The sequence below is a fragment of the Mastigoproctus giganteus genome, chromosome 2 (genome assembly GCF_048544385.1).
Source record: "Mastigoproctus giganteus isolate SK-2022 chromosome 2, ASM4854438v1, whole genome shotgun sequence".
NCBI lineage: Eukaryota > Metazoa > Arthropoda > Arachnida > Uropygi > Thelyphonidae > Mastigoproctus > Mastigoproctus giganteus.
Window position 1 is genome coordinate 95,951,205 of NC_143576.1, and position 20,943 is coordinate 95,972,147.

General features: G+C 35.8%; 1 protein-coding gene across 4 annotated transcripts in view; it reads right to left on the reverse strand.

Moving 5' to 3' along the window:
* LOC150089441 (cubilin-like) overlaps positions 1–20,943 on the reverse strand; it is a 321,441-nt gene that overhangs the window by 146,622 nt on the left and 153,876 nt on the right. For all 4 annotated transcript variants that reach the window (XR_016548045.1, XM_090389480.1, XM_090389481.1 and 1 more), the window contains one exon: positions 9,201–9,452. Coding sequence is in view for 3 of the 4 variants with exons in the window: in XM_090389480.1 (XP_090245606.1) it covers positions 9,201–9,452 (252 nt within the window). In the remaining variant the exon portion in view is untranslated. The remainder of the gene's footprint in view (positions 1–9,200; positions 9,453–20,943) is intronic.

Below are 20,943 nucleotides of genomic sequence, written 5' to 3' on the forward strand. Positions count from 1 at the left end.
AAGCAATTTGCCCTTAATGCCATGCTGCTCCAATTTGCAACAGTATCAAAAGCTTTCCAGAAATAAAAGGATGATATTAAAAGTTATTTTTTGCATCCAGTTCCTTTGCGACCACATCGTAGTATCCAATCAAATTAGACAGACAAGACATTCTCCTAAACTCATGCTGTGTCTGAATTATTACTGCAGCCTTGTCTGTGCTCCTGCAGTGCTTCTTTAACCAGTGACTATTATTTTCCCTGGAACAGACGTTAAACTAACTTGTCTTAATTACTTGTGTCACCCCTTGATCCCACTTTGTGAACTGTGAATACATTTGCACATCTGCAGTTTGCAGGGTTCTCCTATGAATCAAATGATGCTCTCATAATTATGGCTAAGGGTTTGCTTAATTACTTCGCTGCCAGGGCCGCTCAGAAGCATGTGGAATGCGCGATCAACAGGCAGGCGGCAAATACCATAAAAATTGAAACTCAACTTGCCCTAAAACACAAGAACTAGGAATCAGTTATTACCCAGAGACACATCTAAATTGTGGAACCAATGATCCTCGCGTTTGACATTCCGAAACCGAATAGTGCATTGAGAGAAACTATTCGTGTAATTAGAATTTATCTCGTGGTGCTGAGAGACAGTGGAATAAACAATGACCAGGCAGAGTAAAGGTCTATTTCAGTCACTCCAAAGCATAAAGTTTCATTAAATTTATGGTTACAAGTTTAATTTGCCATTTTCACAACATTCTACCCTTGTCCATTGCTTTGTTTCTATACAGTCAACAACACCTGAACTTTTTCACTGGCCATGAATAATACATTTTATAACCTTTATGTGTATCTGTTCTGTTTTCATTTGAGGTGGGAAAATTTGTTGCAAATTTACTTGAAGGAGTAACTTGGGAAACGAGAGTGAGAAATGAAACAAAAGAATTTAGCAAATCGCAGATTTTCATTTCCTTTATTGGCAAAGAAAGTTCTGCAGCTGTTATCAAGTATCATGTACTATTATTCTACATTTTCAAGTTTCTCAGAGCAAGAAAAACAGTGTCAACCAGCACAATTGCAATTTTTTCTAACTTGTGATAGAAAGGCTGATTTTAAAAAAAAAGCCTTTGATCTAGCAATAATTTTTAGAGGCTAGATCGTAGATATAGCTTAGCTTAATTTTCAGCACTCATCTCATAGTAATCTGTTTAGTTTGTTGAAAGTTTCACCATGTACATAGTAGTTATGAAATTTTTGAAGTCTCAAATTTATAACACACGTGAATACTACCACTTTAATAGCTTCAAATCTAATTCATCAAGTACAGAACTAACACAACATGTTCAATCTTATAATCATAACCCACTCATCGATTCAGCTATTATTAGTAGTTAAACTAAATTCCAGTTATAAAATTCTTGAAAATGAAGCCCTCGTCATTGAGTGATTTAAGTGCCACACATCGTTCAACATATTAAACAAAAATATTCCGACCAACTTCTCCCCTATTTGGAATTTAGCATGTATAAAGTTCCCATGTGCACTGAAATGCATTTCGGGAACTTAACCAGTATATAACAAACTTCGCGCGCTCTTCTCTTCCCACTATAGCTAACTGAAGACTGTTTCAAAATCGCTCGTGCGTGGCTATTAGCTTTTTTTTTTTTTTATCTCACTTTAATTTATTTTAATACATAATTTTAATTAGACAACCATAGAATGGAAGGTGCACTTTCCTTTCTTAGACAAATTTTCAAAGCTCATAATTTAGTAATTTTCAAATTTATAATTTCTTTCAGTTATTAAAATTTCATAAGACCATTCACAAATTATGAAAGATCCATGATGACTGCGACTGTCCAGTTTGTGATAATAATATATGTTAATGATTGCTGTAAATTTAGTTTATTGTCATGATTTTTTTTTTTTTTTTTTTACTATTCTTTTTCATTTTGTTACAATTTGACAGAACTATTGTATTTGTAATTTTATTACTCTGATGTTGGTAATTTTTTTATTTTAAATAATCAAGTAAGTAGACAGTTGTTGGTAGAATTGCGATCCTCCAGGTATTTTATTTCTTTGTCCGGAAAAAGTAAAAATGAAAATGTCTGGTATTTTTCAGAAATAACAGGTAATATGTTAAGCTTTTTCTTTTTTTTCCTCTTCACTTTTTGGGGTTGTGTTAACAGGGAAGGGCAGGGCCCTTGACCTGTGTTTGCATTAAGGGGCAAATTTTCTGTAGTTAGGCCACTGCCTTATAACAAAACATTTCCAATTTTGATTATTATTCGTTGGCTTTTGATGAAAGCACCGATTTGGCAGATACAGCTCAATATCTATTTTTAATCACAGGAACAAAGAAAAATTTTAATGTACCAGAAGAACTGTTATCACTTACTCAATTGAAAACAACAACAATGATGGGCAAAGACATATTTAATAAGATAAAAGTTTAATAAGATAATGCTAGAATTTAAACTTGAATACAGTAACTAAATTGGGAAATCCATTGATGGTGTGAGATTTATGGTAGGGAAGAACAAGGGTGCTTGTTCTTCCATATCATAGATCATATTTGAAAAAGGATATTGGTGAAAGTTTATATATTGAAAAATGTATTTTTCATTGCACAATTTCACTAAGAGAGTCTACGTTCCAAGACAGTGAATATTGAAAATGCAATGAATGTTGTAAAATGCATCAATGAAATTAAATCTGAATCTCACTTGGTCATTGCAAATTTATGGCACTACTGAAAGATGTTGAATCTGAGTGTTACGTGTATACTTAATGTGGAATTTGTATTAAATGATTGTGGCGCCAAGTCGCAGACAATATAGTCATGTATTTGTTACAATTTGACGAGAAGAGAAGGATTCAATCGACTAAAGAGACGCTTAGACACAAAGTATTAGAAGACAGAATATTATCATTTAGAAAAGAGTTTCTATTGCTAACCTTTTTATTAATTTAATAGTAGTAAAATTTTATGATTAGCGTAAATAATAAAGGTTAGCAATAGTTTAACTCATTAAATGAATAGTCAGTTAAAATTACTCAAATATCTTACAGCAAAATTCACTAAATATTAATTTTTAAAATCATTAAAAAAAGTATTGGATTCATTACCCAGGTAATATGTTGCTGAGGATAAAATTAAGTGGAGCAGAACATAAAATCAAGAAGAAACAAAAAAACAAAAAAAAAAAAAAACAAGGAAGTATGTTAAAGTATTCCAAAAAGTACTACAACTATTGCACATGCAGAAAAAAGGTGATCAATCGTAGCAAATTTCTGATGATGATAAAGTAATGAAACAACCTGTAGTGCAGCAAGAAAATTATGCTTCTATTGGAGATTAAAATCGAAAGCAGTGGATGAAAATATTCCCATAGAAACCATCATGAATCCTGGTCATTGCCCAAAATTTTATCAAGAAAGTGGATAGACATGTCGGTGGAAACTGGACCTAAACAAGTGAATAATGTTTCTTTTCCTTCGAATGAAAAGGACGATTTTCAAGAGTATATTATACAAGGACATTAGCAAACAGCAAAAGGTAAATCGTGACTGGTTAATATATTCACTTTCAACAAATCGTATATATTATTTTTGATCTAAAATATTTGGAACTGCAAATATTTAATTATGTTCAACTGACTTCTGATTTGGAAGCATGCTAGTATTAATTTGCGACAACATGAAATATCTTTTGCTCATATTTGTAATTACAATAAATATTAACAATAAAGTCCATGTTAACAAAACAAAGAACTGTAGATAAAAAAACAATGTTGCTTGTATGAACTAGAGAAAAATCAGTGGACTGAAATTTTGAAACAAATTTTTTGCCGTTGTTCAATGTTTAGCTGGCCAGTTTTTGCATTGTGTGGTTCCTCAAGTGAATTGTACATTCCCAATAATGGTAATTTTTTGAAAGCAATTGGAATGTTAGCTAAATTTGATCCATACATAATGGATCACCTTTTCAATATTAAAAAAAATATTAGTCGTATGCTACATTGTTTGTTTGTTCGTTATTTGGTTTCTAGGAGCATTAGCAACTAAGGCCATATTGCTCCGTGGATATGCGGTGGTCATTCCCTGACCTTTCCGCATCCTCCGTATTTGGTGGTCACAGGCTCGAACCCTGGTCTAATCAAGAAGTGTGTGCTACGCACTACTGCTCCTGCCCACCTGGTTACGGAGGCGCTGTATGCCACATTACCAGGGAAGTAAATTTCAGAATGAAATATTAGGTAAAGTCAAAAAAAATATAGCAAGTATTTCTGAATTATTCTAGATTACACTCTTGACAGTAGCCATGTTGAACTATTAACATTGATCATAAGTTTTGTTGTATATTATGGCTAGTTAGTTAGTTAGTTATTTGGTTTTTAGGAGCATTAGCAACTAAGGCCATATTGCTCCGGGATATGCGGTGGTCATTCCTTGACCTTTTCCGCATCCTCCGTATTTGGTGGTGACGGGCTCGAACCCCGGTCTAATCAAGAAGCGTGTGCTACGCACTGCTGCTCCTTCCCACCTGGCTACGGAGGCGCCTGGTATATTCTGGCAACGACATAGAAATAAGGGAACATTTTTTGGGATTTCATCAAATTAATGACACAACATGTAAGGAGTTATGTACATTAGTATTAAATGATTTATTTCCAAAATATAACTTAAACTAAATAACATGAGGGTTCAGGGTTGCGGCAACAGTTCCAATATGAGTGGAAAATATACTGGCCTTCAAAAACTTATCAAAGATGCAAATAGTTATGCAATGTTTGAGTCATATAATTATCATATACTTTAAATTTAGTAATCAATGATGCAACAAAAGTCACTTTTGAAATTGTTCAATTTTTCAATATTCTGCAAGGGTTATACAGCCAGTCTCCAGCTTACGTATTACCCGACTTACGGAAATTCGACTTTATGCAAGTTTTTGCCAGCCATTGCACACTTAAAAAAAAAAAATTGTTGAAACGTATTTTGCACCCCATAGGAATAAATGAAGGTATTGTAAACATATCGTAATGTGAACCCAATAAAACTTTTTTTTTTTTTTTTTGTAATTAGTTCCAAGACCTTGGAACTTGAAATTTTCTCTATATAACTAAGCTATTTATCTCTCTAAAAGACCATTTTTATAACGGAAATTGCACTACATTTTCATCATAATCATATTAGGTGGAACAGGACCAGGGTATGTCAGCCGGGGTCAAAAGTTGATGACGTAGAGCAGATATCATCTTTTAAGGGCACAAAAGGTGATGTTGTTGTACATGTTGGAACTAATGACATTAAGAGTAAGAGATTTGCAGTTTTACTCAACAAGTACGGTCAACGTTGAAAAAAAAAAGCATGAGTTAGGGTTGAATGTAAAAGTGTCTGCAATTCTGCCCAAACGCAATAGGAAAGAGTATATGATGAGAACCTTGTCGATCAATTTAGCCCTGGAGAGATTGTGCAAGGCTCAAAGGGTAGAATGTTTCTCAGCCTAGTCTGTGCTTGTTGACAGGAGGGACTGCTTCTACAGGGATGGGATACCCTTAAATAGAAAGGGTGCAAGAATATTTGCTGATGCTATCGAGGCAGTGTTAGGTGGGTCGGAAAACTGCTTGCCTGGGGGGGGGGCAATACACAGAATAAAAGGTTAACAGTGGCTGCAGGCAGAGGCAAAAGTGATTCTTGCACTGCTTCTATTAGAATGAGCAGCAGCCTGGAAAGCAAAGTAATGGAGATTTCCAGGACTGCTGGGAGTTATGTTGTTGTTATGTTTGTTATTTGGTTTTTAGGAACATTAGCAACTACGGCCATATTGCTCCGGGATATGTGGTGGTCATTCCCTGACCTTTCCGCATCCTCCGTATTTGGTGGTGACAGGCTTGAACCCTGGTTTAATCAAGAAGCGTGTGCTATGCACTGCTGTCCTTCCCACCTGGCTAAGGAGGCGCCGCTGGGAGTTATAGTGGAACAAGTAAATAGATGGGCTGTGTTAGGGTAACTAAGGGTAGGAACAGGTGCATGTATACTTGCATGTACACCAATTCTAGGAGTATAGTTAATAAATTTGATGAGCTTGAAGTGCTAGTCAAGACATCAAAGGCAGATATTATTGGGATATCAGAAACGTGGTGTCACACATATAAGAAGTGCAAAATTGGAATTTGGGGAGTACAATGGAGAATAGGAAGGGAGGAGGAGGGGTTATGCTGTTAGTTAAGAAACACACAAAATCTAAGGAAGTGCATCTAATTGATGTTGGTGGACAATCCAGTGTTGAGTCTGTGTCTGTTTGGTGTGAAATAAGCACTGTGAAAGGAAAACTGAGAGTAGGTGTGTTACAGGCCTAATGAATGTGATGAGTATAACGAGCAATTGTGCAGAGAAATAGAGTGGGCCAGTAAATCAGAATGTCTTATAATGGGGGATTTTAACTTTCCAGATATTGACTGGAACTTGTGGGTTGGTCACTCGCAAGACTTTTGTGGATTTATTGGATGACTATTTTCTACAGCAACATGTCTGAGAGGCATCCAAAGGGAGTAATACTCTTCATCTGATTATCAGCAGTGATTATTCATGCATTAAGAATTTCAGAGCTACAAGGCTTAATAACTTCGACAATTTTTCAATATATTAAAAAAAGTCAGAGATTACCTCAATCTTTTTCATGGAATGCTTCCAGTAAATTCTCTCCAAATGTAATGAATAAAATAAGATGAAAAAAAAAAAAAAAAAAAAAACAACAACAAAAAACCAAATTAATGAATTCCCTCACTCATAGAGATATGACCAAATTCAACGTGCAACGGAATCTAAAGCCAAGAGCCCCAACCCAACCCAGAAAAACATCAAACTACAGCAGCAAGACCATGAGTGTGAGAAGACATTGTGTCAGAATAAATTATTAAAACCGCTTCCGATAATAAATAATTAAAATCACGATTAAAATTTAGATGAACACTCAAATTAAACTAAATGCACAGATGTTTCCCTTCCTTAAGCAGACCACACTTTTCGGCTGATCACTATGTTCACAGGATGGGAATATCGTGAAGATATTCCTATCCTGTGAACACGCTGATCAGCCTATATATATATATGTATATATAAAATATTGTAGGTAGAACATGTTAACGAGCTTTATGTAAAAATTAAAACTGATGAATATACAGTATACCGTGGGAGACATATATATGTTGTGAAATAAAGGGGGATGAAATGAACAGGAAAAATAAAATGATAAGATTTGCACCGATTGAAACAATATCAAATAAATTTTGAAAAGGAAAAAAAAAAATGTTAAGATTTTGAAAGAACGATCAAGGTGGAAATAACATTGCAGTGTCTTTCATAATTTTTGTATCTTCATCAGAGGTCATCCACCAAAATAATGAAAAAGACAGCAATGCTCTGTATGCATAGGTACACGTGCGAAAAGACACGTGGTAATTTAGAAATATAATTTTAAATTTTAAAAATTATTCCAGCCCTACTACTTATCTCTACCATAACCATCTTTCTACTTTACTAGACTCTATTTCATATGTTCTGTGAGCCATTAGTTTACCGAACGCAACAGCGGAACTATATTTTCTAACTTTACCCAATCTATTTTTCGCCTTAACAAAGTTTAGCTGACTTCTACCGCTACTTTGTCAGCTATTATATTTCTTAATAATCCTGGGCAGTTTGGACATCATGCATTTAACCTAGCACATCACCGCTCATTTAAATCAAAAACATGCACCAATTTTTTTTTTTAAACGGAGCCGCTAGCATACCCACACATAAATATATGGGTAACCCGCGAAATCAGTCTTTTGTTCAGTTTAGCTAGTAATGGTAAGTCCTTGTCTTACGGTATATACTGTTTTTCCTTACTTTTGGCTTTACTTTTTTTTCATTGTCTTAGCGTTTCACTTCTTTAAGGTCATCCATGATCTGTATGCAACACCTCTATTAGCACACTAATGTTAAATCAAATTTAGTATAATTATATTCAAAATTTTTTAAATTTAAAATTATATTTGTAAATTACCACGTGTCTTTTAACACGTGTACCTATGCATACAGACCGTGTTACGGAAACAGAAGTAAGAGCATTGCTGTCTTTTTCATTATTTTGGTGGATGACCTCTGATGAAGACACAAAAATTACGAAAGACACTGCAATGTTATTTCCACCTTGATCGTTCTTTCAAAATCTCTCAATTTTTTCAAAATCTTTCAAGTCTTTTCAAAATCTTAAATTTTTTTTTTTTTTTTCCCAAAATTTATTTGATATATTGTTTCAATCGGTGCAAATCTTATCGTTTTATTTTTCCTGTTCATTTCATCCCCCTTTATTTCACAACATATATCGCTCCCAGGGTATACTGTACATTCATCAGTTTTAATTTTTACATAAAGCTCGTTAACATGTTCTACCTACAATATTTTATATATACATGTACACATTATGGCTGTAGGGTATGTTTTGCTATAGCAGTGTCCCTGATCCATAAGTTATGTTATTGTAATTCAGACTTATCTAATTTTAAACTTAATTTTCCTCCCATATCATATAGCTTCTCTATATCATTATTCTTGACTATATATATATAAAATGGCCTTTTTTTTATTTTTTTATTATATTTTTGATAACAATCTCATTCTAATATTCAGCTATTATGTAAAAACAGGGGAAACTAATACTTAAAACCTTTATATACACAGATTTCCCCAAAGTTTGAGTGAGTGGACTCTTTCAGAATATTAATGAATAAATACCCCTCCACACAAAAAAAACTTGTATCAAGAGAGGATGTGATACATAACTGAATCATCATCTCCCCAACAATACATTAGGAATACCTGAAGCTGTTGTTGTTATTTGGTTTTTTTTTTTTTTTTTTTTTTTTTTTTACGAGCATTAGCAACTAAGGCCATATTACTCCGGGAATATGCAGTGGTCATTCACTGACCTTTCCGCATCCTCCGTATTTGGTGGTCACGGGCTCGAACCCCGGTCTAATCAAGAAGCGTGTGCTACGCACTGCCGCTCCTGCCCATCTGGCTACGGAGGCGCCTACCTGAAGCTGTAATAGTGAAAAGAATTTTTTTTTCTTTAACTGACAAACATTAAAAATAGTACAATTATAGGGTGAAAGCAGAATCAATTCTAACATTCAATATTTCATTCAAAATTTTACCTACCTGTGTCGACGTTTTCATTTCCGTATGTGGCACTCCATAATACAGAAGATGATCCAGAGGCACTGTCATGAATAACAACATGATCAAACTCATCATTTAGTTCTAGATGAATGATCTTAATGCCTATTACTGTACCTGGTGGACTAGTCACAACCCAATTACAGTTGAGCTCTGATTTTATGCTTTCAGGAGATGGAGATTCCAGAAATATGGAACTTTCCTTACTGGAGAGAACAATATATTTGCTGCATGCTGTTTTTGAAAAAATAAATATACATTTATTTGTTATGTCAGAGAATTATATTAACTATTAAATGACAATACCCAATCATGGTAGAGAACATGAAAGATTTACAGTACATCTTATTTACAACGACGACAACAAGGTAAATAAAATGAGAAAACTTCACAAAACACACAATCCCACTTCTTTTATTTTCCTTTAAGTACTTACTAAGTGCTTTTGTAAAGGTGACTGACAGTTTTTAAAAATTCTATACAGTGGGATCAATTGATAATATTAAAAACAGTGGATTCTAAATGGAAAGCTTTCAAGGAACTAATCTTGGAAGCTACCAGGCTTTTTGTCCCAACTAAGAAATACTGTTCAAGATTTAGACCAAAATGGACGTCAGATGAACTAATGAGGCTCATGGCAGAGAAGAAAAAATGCATGGGATGCATATAAATTATCAAGTGACACAGAAGACTAGGGCAGATATACGCTAGTTTGTAATCAAGTCACAAAGGAGGTTAGGCAAGCAAAGGCTGATTACGAGAAATCATTGACAAAGAATGCAAAGAAAAACAACAAAGACTTCTTTACTTATGTAAACTCTAGAAGGAAGGGGATGGATCAGATTGGTCCACTTGATATTGATTGTTCGACTGTTGATGATCTTGCTCAGATAGCTGACAAACTGAATGAGTATTCTGCATCTAAATTCACACATGAGCCAATTTGGTTTTCAGAAAAACAGATCAACAATAGATATAATGACAAAAGCCGAAGCAAACATACGGAACACCTTTCTCCAAAACAAACACCTCTCAGCACCGAAAAGGCTTTTGATACTACCTGGAGATATGGGATCCTACATGAATTTCACAAATTAGGACTGTGAGGCCATCTACTAAAAAGTTCCTCCAGAACTTTATGTATAAAAGAACTTTCTTAAGCTTGCTACGATCATATTCTGTCTCAAACATACAATCAAGAATGGGGGAGGGATACCACAAGGCTCAGTCCTTAGTGCAACCATTTTCACTATCAAAATCAATCCTATCACAGAAGTAATTCCTGAAACAGTAGAAACACATCTATATGCCAATGACCTCACTATTTCATGTCACTCACAGATTATGCACACAATCAAGAGACAGCTCCAATGTGCTATAAAGAAAATTGAGTCCTGGTCCATCTTAAACGGATATCGACTCTCAGTACAAAAGACAGCGGCAATACACTTCTGCAGAAAACAAAAGATGCATCCTGACCCAGAACTAAGAATAAGCAATCAAGTCCCTCTCAATAGTATCCGACTTCTAGGAGTAATCATGGATTACAAATTAAATTTCCTAGAACACATAAAATATCTACGTACAGTGTGCTAAAACAAATTAAATATTATCCGAGCAATATCTGCCATGACATGGGGAGCTGATCGTTATTCACTTTTGCACATTTATCAAGCAATGATAAGATATAGATTAGATTATGGTTCCCCCATATATTCCTCAGCTAGGAAAGGTGTTAAATTGGTTAGATCCAATTCGTCACAGTGCATTACATGTTGTCTCCGGAGCATTTTGTACCTCACCTGTGTGTGTGAACTCCCACTCACGCACAGGTAAGGACAGACAAGTACTTCTTCTGAACTACGCTGCTAAAATTTAAAGCCTTCCAGGATATCCAACCTGGAAATATCTGTATAATCCGAAATGGGAAACCTTATATGAGAAAAATCTTAGCACATGCAAACCTGCAGACATCTGCCTAAAAGAATTGTTTTCACAATGGAACTTAAGTACAGATAAAATCTACCAAGATACCACCAAGATAACATCCAATTCTGGCTTGGGAAATCAGTTCAGTCGAATGTGACATGGACTTCACAAAATGGAAACAGAACAATATTCCAAATCAATATACCCTTATCTAGAAGATAATGGCCCTAGAAAGATGAAACTTCACAGGAAATTTAATCCTTTTCTATGTACTCTCCACGTATAGTAACACATTTCTCCCATATATAGATCGGTTGTTTAATGCCCTGATCATAGAAGTCCACACTTTTTTGCCTGAAATGACAATTTTACTTCATCGATGACTTAATGAGATGAATCAAAGTGGCATCCATGCAATGGTTTCTTCATTTCTTGAAACAAGAAGTCTGATGGTATAAGGTATGTTCGTGTCAGATGGCACCTGAGATTTCTCCCACCTTCATGTGTGTTCACTGTATCGAGGACAGTACACTGCACAAACATGGCCCACACACTTGAGTGTGTGTGTGTGGGCCATGTCTGTGCAGTGTGATGTGCCCATTGTTTGTCCGGCTTATTGGCCGACAGGCCCCTAGTGGGACCTGACGTTGCCCATACCTCGCTACGTGCAGTTGTGTCCAGTATCACAGCAAGTTGCTCTGGCAGGTCCTGCCACCTAGTTTCCTGGGATTTCAGTGGCTAGGACCTAAAAAAAAAAAAAAAAAAAAATCACACGTTTGACATAAGGCTTATGGGATTGCTGTTTGGAAATTGCTGGTTTGAGGTGAACGCTAGAGAGATGTGTTAAAAGGCCTAATAGGTTGGGCAAAATTTTGATGTGAGGCTATACGCTGGATGAAAAATAGTGTTACTTGTCCTCTATTGGGACCACAAAAAAAAAAAAAAAAAAAAAAGGGGGCGGGGGTGTACACTAGAATTTGGCCGAAAGAGATTTACATGACATGAGAGTAGTAGAATTTATACATCGATTAGAATTTGGCGGCATTGTTAAGGGGTATACTCAGTCGGTTTAGTGAGAGAGGGGGGAGTCTGAAGACAGGATGGGAAAAGAGATAGAAGAATAGGGACGACAAAGTAGGCATCCCCAAAGAGGTCAGTGGAGACGAGTCCCACAAGGCAAAGTATGGGGAGAGGCACGGGAGGGAGGAGAAGCCTGTTGGTGCAATGTCAGGAGAATAGGGTGAGTGCTGCAGTAGTTTGAAGCTGCACTGGGCAACAAAGTTGGTGGTGGCAATGGCTGAAGGAGCCGGTGCATTGTCGGACAGAAGACTGACACTTTAGGTTAACATTCCATGCCCTTTCACCTTCAAATCATTACGTAACTTTTTCAAATGATTTCTGTGGTATTCTCCGTTAAGTGTAGAACCACGAGGTATGTAATCTGACAGGATAAAAACTTTTCTGTCCCAAAACCAGATAACACCACCTTCTTTACAGATGGAGCGGTCTTTGCCTTTTTGCCAAAACCACCCTTGTAAAAAGTATCATTTTTACAGACTCATTAAGTGCGACATATGCTTTACAGTTAGAAAATCATCCATCTCATCTGTATTTAAGAAAAATTCTTTCCTGCTTATTGTATCTTAGGACAAAAAACAAAGATCACATCTTGGTTTTTTGTGTCATATGTTAGATTCACTTGGATTCCTGGACATTCTGGAATACTGGGCAATGAATGTGCAAATCAAACTGCAAAACATCCAACAAATGAAAATTCTCACCAGCATAAAATTCCACACAATGACTTTAAAAATGCCATTTGAAAAGTCTCTGAAAATATATGGACACAGATCTGGGAATCTCAAACAAACAACAAATTATACCAAATTAAACATCAGCTGAAATCCTGGATATCAAGTTTACGGTCGAACAAACATGAAGAGGTTATCCCCGGTCGGCTTCGCATCGACCATACACATTTAACACACTCTTGCTGCCTAACAAAAGACGATCCTCTACAATGCCCTCAGTGTTAGACCATACTAACAGAAAAGCACTTCATCATAGAATGTCCACATTACCAAATTGTCTGCCATTCAGCTTTCAAATCACATGCAAATGAACCATTAAGCCTTGAACTCATTTTGGGAGAAAAATCAGGTATAAATGAACTCTTTCCATACCTCAATCTAATAAACATTACTGGCGGTATCTAATATGCCAATGTCAGTAACAATTTAAATGTAAATTACAAAACTTTAACAGGCACAATATAGCCAAAGCAGCTTTTGTGCAATAAAACCACAAACAACAACAACACTGTAAATTCAATAAATGCCATATTTAATTTCATATCATATATCAAAAGAAGATAAAATATTTACTTTTTTAATTTTTATCTGCTTTAATCACATTACATAATTTGGAATTGAACAAAAACCCAACAGTGCACACACTGGTTTACAAAATGGAACAAAGATTAAACTTAAAAATTAAAATATTTATTAGAAATACATTGGTTTGAATTTTAGTCTTTTTTTAGTATGGTCTTAACATTTGACCTGCATCACTGATTATATTGGAATTGGCACGGTTGTGGGGGAAAAAAATCATCACTCGGTCAAAAATCAAAACTAATGCGTTGCATAGCCACCCAAGTAATTGAGTTGTGGAATAGTGATGTCCACCCCAGAGAGGTCAGAGTGACTTCTAGTATCCACTTAGTTTTTAGAAGAATCATAGAAAGAGGAGGAGCTACTAAAGAAGAAATGTGGCTGATGCATGCTTTGAAGTTGGGCCAAAAATACATTTTACTTTACTGAAGTATGATGCATATAAAAGATTTATGGGCAGAAGCATGCCATAATCATCTACAATACACGTGATGAAAATGTTTTAAAATTTTTCGAAAACTTCCTATAAACATTTTAAAACCTATATAATTTTTTTTTTTTTTTTTTTTTGTAGTTGTTGGCGCATCGGCTTCTGTGGCCATAATGCACCTCCCAAGGTTTTTGCAGTACTTTGATCTAAGCCCGAGGCGAGATTTGAACCCGCGACCTTCAGGTTGCTAGGCAGGCACTTTACCCACCCGGTTAGCCCGTCAGCATATAATATATGAATGGTGAAATACAGGGTGTGTGCACTAGGAGGATGCCATATTTCACAGATGATTTTTGAGTGATTTCAAGAAAAAAATTCACATCAACATGGACCACATTTCATGTAATATAGAGAGGTTGCAGTTGTAAATAGAAACCAGAATACCTTGTAAAACATTTTAGAGGTTTCCAAATGTTTTAAAATCTCAGTAATCTCCTTTCTCTGTATCACTTATCGTCATTCGTTTCACATGTATTCTTCAGTTTTAATCTCTCTCTCTCTTGATTATGAACTGTAAGGGAAAAGTTCACTCATAGCTCCTAATCTGTCTTTTCAATCTGGTATACTTGAAAATGGTGCTGACATGAATGCTCTTTATTTAGCATTCTCCAGAAATCGTTTTTAAGAACTTCACTGCTTTCTGAAGTACAATATTTAAGTATATGGATGGAATTCTTCTCAGATAGTTGTATTTGTTGTGATCCTCTGGATTCTAAAGTCTTCTGCTGGGGACTGTTGGATCTATTCTTCTGAGTGGGGCAACATTCTTTTTTGTACGAGGGTACTGGCTCCAAGAATTGTAATACTATATAATATTCTGGTTTGGATGACAACTGGTTTTCTGTTGTGAAAAGAGCAGATTCCATCCCAACACAGGAAAGCATTTTTCTTTTCATCTTCTGCTTTGATTAGTTTGACAACTGTATTAAGACGTTGATTATGAGTGGTTAGGATGTACCTGCTAGTTCCATCTCAGAAAATTTGAACATGCTAACTTGGAATGTTCAGATTTCTTTTACATCTGCCTGAAGATAGGTATATTAATTTTTGCTTTGGTAAGTAACCGTTTATTACATGGTTCACATTTGCTTATCGTATTTATTTTCATCATACTTTTCTGGTTTAAAAGGAATTTTACAGAGTGCTTATTCTGGAAATTATTTAAAAATTTTATATTAAGGAGCAGTGTATAGTGTATTTTGTCTAGCAGCATGGGGGGGTGGGGGTTCAACCTCTCAACTCTACAATAGTTTCTCTGTGACATATAGAGTTCTCTGTAAAGGCCAGATGAGTGAGAGAGAGAGAGAGAGAGAGAGAGAGAGAGAGAGAGAGAGAGAGAGAGAGAGAGAGAGAGAGAGAGAGAGAGAGAGAGAGAGGTGTGTGTGTGTGTGTGTGTGGTCTGTTTTTCATCTGGTCATTTAGTCTAGATGCCCGTGGTGCATCTGATCCCTAGTTACCATTCATCAGAGCGGGGAGCCAGGCGAGGTAAAAAAACCTACCCATCCCCTCTAATAGTTGGTCTAGTTCCCTCTTGAATTTATTCAAATTGCCATTTCAACACCAGATGGAAGTTAGTCTAACTTCAGTAGTGGGGAAAATCATGGAGACTATGATCAAGGGTTGAATTCAGGATCACTCAGATAGAAATGTAAGGATACTCAGCATGGTTTTGTAAGGGTAAAATCATTTTTAACCAATCTGGTTGGCTATTTTGACAGGGTCACTCAAGAGCTGGACCTAGGAAATAATTTCGACATTGTTTATTTGGATTTCAGCAAAGCATTTGACTCAGCCCCACATGAGGGGTTACTTTATAAGCTAGAACAGGTTGGCATCACAGGGAAAATCCTTAGATGGATAGCAGGGTGGCTTTAAGGCAGGAGGCAGATGGTTGTGATAAATGGTTATTCCTCAGATTGGGTTGATGTAAGAAGTGGAGTTCCCCACTTCTTACATCAGTATTAGGACCATTGTTGTTTTTGATTTTCATAAATGACATTGAAGGGATAGAGGGGCGATTCTAAATTTTTAGATGATGTAAAGATTGGTAGAGTAGTTAATGATTGCCGCCAAGCTTCTTCAGAATGACCAAGATAGACTTCAGAGATGTTCAGAAAAATGGCAGCTATGCTTTAATCCAGCAAAGTGTAAGGTATTGCACCTGGGAAACATTAACCCCAAAATAACTTATACACTTGGTGGCGTTGAACTAAAGCCAGTAGTGGAGGGACTTGGGTACGATATCTTCATATCTAACCAAATTACGATACAGTCAGATATGAAGTTCTCCGAGCATTGTAGACTGGTTGTAGGGAGGGCCCATGGTGTCCTATCGATGATTTAGCGAACAAACGCTAGTAGAGATAAGGACGTCATAATCCCATTATATAACGCTATTGTTAGATCACACTCTGAATACTGTTCACGTATGGAGACCGCACCTAAAGGAAGACACTGTTCTTGAAAGGGTCCAAAGATGGGTAACTCGTCTGATGAGATCAGCGAAAGGGCGTCCATATGAGGAAAGACTTCAAATATGTGCATTGCAGAGCTTGGAAACTAGGCACCTTAGAGGAGACTTTGAGGCGTTTACTGCTCTGAGTGGCATAAGCAAAATTAATAAGGATGAAACTTTCACGGTTATAAATGATTGTAGAACTGGGGGGGGGGGGCATAATTTCAAGTTACGGGGAGAGTTGTTTAGACTGGATTGCAGAGTTTAATTTTAGCCAGTGAGTTATAAATTACTGGAATAAGTTATGAGTGGTAGAGGCTGACAGTCTGGGGAAATTCAATGTGACAGTCTGGATAATTACCTAAGGGAGGAGAGAAATGCATAGGTTGTCCATTTCCTTTTTTATTATTATTATTTTTTTATTTTTTAAAATTTTCTTCTTATTATTAATTTGTTTTTATTCTTATTTTATATATTTTTTGTTATTATTTTATTTTATTTTTGGCTAGTGAAGTATAAGCCATAAACTACCTTGCACTATGTGGCCATTACTAATACTAATATTAATATTTTATGGACAGGAAGTAGTAAAAGATACTTAACATAATGTTTAACAATATCATTTATTTTAACCTACTCAGCTTTTTACAATGTGACTGAAAATGAAACCCACAATGCAATATTAATGGAAATAAGAAACCACACTGCAGCTAACCTGTGAAAAATGAGCACTATGGGACTACAAAAACAATCAACCAAAATATTAGTAATGGCCGCATGGTGCAAGAATGCCTACGGCTTATGCTGTACCAGCCAAAAAAAAAAAAAAAAAAAAAAATCCAAACAAAACAATGATAAAAACAAAAAAAAAAAATAAAATAAAATAATAATTAATATAAAAAAAAAGGAAATTAAACCTATCATCCTATGCGCTTCCCTTACCCGAAAGTATACTGTCCAGATGATCTTTGGATTTCCCCAAACTGTCGGCCTCTACCACCCACGAAGGCAACTTATTCCAGTAATTTATAACTCGCTGGCTAAAATAGAACTTCCTGCAGTCCAATCTAAACATTTCCCCCCGTAATATGAATTTATGTCCCCTAGTTCTAGCATCATTTATAACCTTGAAAATTTCATCCTCATTCATTTTACTGATGCCTCTCAGAGCCTTAAACACCTCAATCAAATCTCCTCTAAGGTGTCTAGGTTCCAAACTCTGCAACCCACATATTCAAAGTCTTTCTTCATAAGGACACCCTTTTGCCGATCTCATCAGGCGAGTTACCCGTCTTTGCACCCTTTCAAGAAGCTCGATGTCTTTCTTTAGGTGCAGTCTCCATACTTGAACACAGTATTCCAAGTGTGGTCTAACAAAAGCCTTATATAATGGGATTATCACGTCCCTGTCTCTACTTGCAAAAGTTCGATAGATCATCGATAGGACACCATGGGCCTTCTTTGCAACCTGTTTACAATGCTCAGAGAATTTCATGTCTGACCGTATCGTAACACCCAAGTCCCTTTCCTCCAGTACTGGGTTTAGTTGAACCCCACCAAGTGAATAAGTTATTTTGGGATTACTGTTTCCCAGGTGTAATACCTTACACTTTGTTGGATTAAAGCATAGCTGCCATTTTTCTGATTACATATGCCTTGTAATCAGTCTATTATCGAGAGAGAGAGAGAGAGAGAGAGAGAGAGAGAGAGAGAATGAATTCTAGAACTTTTTTTTATAACACTGACTATCATCTTCATTAGGAAATGCTACATCTATTTTTGCATTTCTTTCTACAAGTCTAACATTGCTCTTACACTTATTTTAATATTAATAGTAGGTGGAGAGTGTATTCTATTGTATTTTAATTTATTCTTCATTAGGCTATCTTCATTTTATTCAACTTACTCTGTTTGTGATAGCTTTTGCCAATCAAGGAGACATACTGTCTCACTGGAATTCCTGAGTTTTCAGTTCTGAAATTTTTTTTTACATTTACTCTAGTTTTTGAATGCTGGAAACCCTAAACCTACAAAGAAACACACTGTTCCACTAATTTCTGGCATTTTATTTTCTTTCCTGTTAATTCTTTTTGGGGTGGACTTCATTTTACTGTTTTAAAAAAAAATTTACAGCTACATTTCCTGTATTTGGTGTCAATGTGTTTGATAATGCAGAATATTATGATAACATATTCAGATTCCCTAATTCTTAATATATTAACTGTTGGAATCAGCATTATCAAGGGCAACAGCATGTAGGTTGACCTAACCTACATGCTGTTGCCCTTGATAATGCTGTATTTGACTCTGGTGGTTCCATTAATTATTTCCTTTCTGTGCTCTAAATTCTTTCTAATCAAGAATAAGTCTCAGGTTTCCTTGCGCCATATGGCTATTAATAATAATAATGAAGACCCTTTGTCATTAACCCTTCATTAGGCTTATTCTATCAATGAAAGTACTTTATCACAAATTTAAGGATCAATTATTAACAAACAATTCCGTCAAGGATCCTCCAAGATGGTCTCTTATCAGCCCTACTGCTCAGTCCATCTTAACCCCTCCTTTTAAATAAAAACTAGAGTGTCTTCCCCTTTTGCCTGGAGGGCATAAATTCAAATTGAGGAAAGACAGTTGTAGGATAGATGTGCGGAAGTTTACCATTAGCCAGCAGGTGGTTGATTGCTGGAACGAACTTCCATCTGTCGTTGTAGTTGATAACTTAAACAGATTTAAGGCAGAACTAGACAAGCATTTGAAGCGAGTGGATGGGTGAAATGAGAAGGGTCTGTGTATTTTTTTTTTGGGCTGATGTGATGCTATATAAGCTTGCTTTCTTACATCATGTGCCCTTGCTAATGCTAATGCACCTTTGAATCAGAAATCCTTGGCATGATCTCTTAAACCAGAAATCCCCTGTCAGTACCAGTAAGTTTGTTCTGCCAACTCAAACTTTAATAATTATCTTGTCTTCTTAACCTGAAACTAATACATCAACTATTCACTAGCATTGAGACCTTCTCATCTTGGAATTCTTGTTCAAGCCATCGTGTATGTCCAGTTTTGGAATTTAAGTTTCTTAAGAGTCAATATACTCCAAAATCAACACAGAGCATCTTAATAAAAGAATATATAAAAAAGATTCTAGCTAGTGAAGTAGATCAAGTAAGAATTAAAAATATGAAGATTATGTTAAAATGTATAAATATTTATAAAATTCTCTAGAATCATGCATGGCGCCAACCTCTGGACAATCTGAAACATCTCACATAGCAGGCAAAGTCTGAGTATGAGAATGGATTGGTAAAAACAGCCAAGAATGTTGGAAAGGAGTTTTATTCATATATAAAACTAAAGAAGAAAACAGTAAATCAGATAAGATCTTTGCTCAGTGGAAATGGCAGAACTGTAAATAATCCTGCAGATATTTCTGATGAGCTAAATATACATTTTGTATGATCTCACAACATAAAGTCTCCCTTTCTAGGTGAATGATTGGTGCTAATATACACAAATGCTGCAAGACATGTGATACTGATATTACACAAGAGAACTAACAATAAAAGTACTGAGCTTGAGAGTGGGTAAGGTACCCAAACCTTTAAGGTTAATTATGAGGTTTTCATTAGATTCAGGGGTAATCTCCTTAGTTTGGGAAGTGTCTTGCCAATATGCAAAAAGGGAGCATAAGAGTCAGACGAGTAACTATAGACTGATTAGTTTAACCTTCAGTGGTAGGGAAGGTCATGGATCTATGGTCAAAGATGCACTGCAAAATCACCTTCAGAAGTATATCCTAAAAGGATCACAACACCAATTTGCAAAGGGAAAATCTTGTTTGTTTAATCTGATATATTACTATGATGTGGTCACATGGGAGACTGATGCAAAAGAGTTTGACATTATATACTCAGATTTTAGGAAAGCATCTAACATGGTTCCATGTGGAAGGTTGTTGTACAAGCTAGAGAATAATGGAGTCATGGGCAAGATCTTGTGGTGGTTTGAGAGATGGCTAAAGGGAAGGAGGCAGAGGGTTGTTATAAATAGTCACTGTTCAGAGTGGGCCAGAGGCATAGGCAGGGTATGGGTGGAGGTAAATATGGGCTTCCAGTCCTTAACTCCATTTGGAAGCAGATTTGCTGAAACTGCAAATAGACCTTGTTGGCTGTAATGTCAATACAGAACATGTCACTGACAGTTGTCACCTATAGTAGTTATGATGTAATGCCAAGTTGGTTCTGTGTCAACAAAAAGGATAATAGGGAACATATTATGTGATATATTGTCAGTATATCTCTATTATGAGAAAATCTGTTGAAGAGTGTCTGAGTGAAGAGGTTTTTTTTTTTTTTTTTTTAAGTGAATTAATCTTCAATAAATGCTTTGTGTAAAAAAGTGCCAAAATTATATTAAAAAAAAAAAAAAAAAAAAAAAAACTTTTAGCAGCTTATAAGC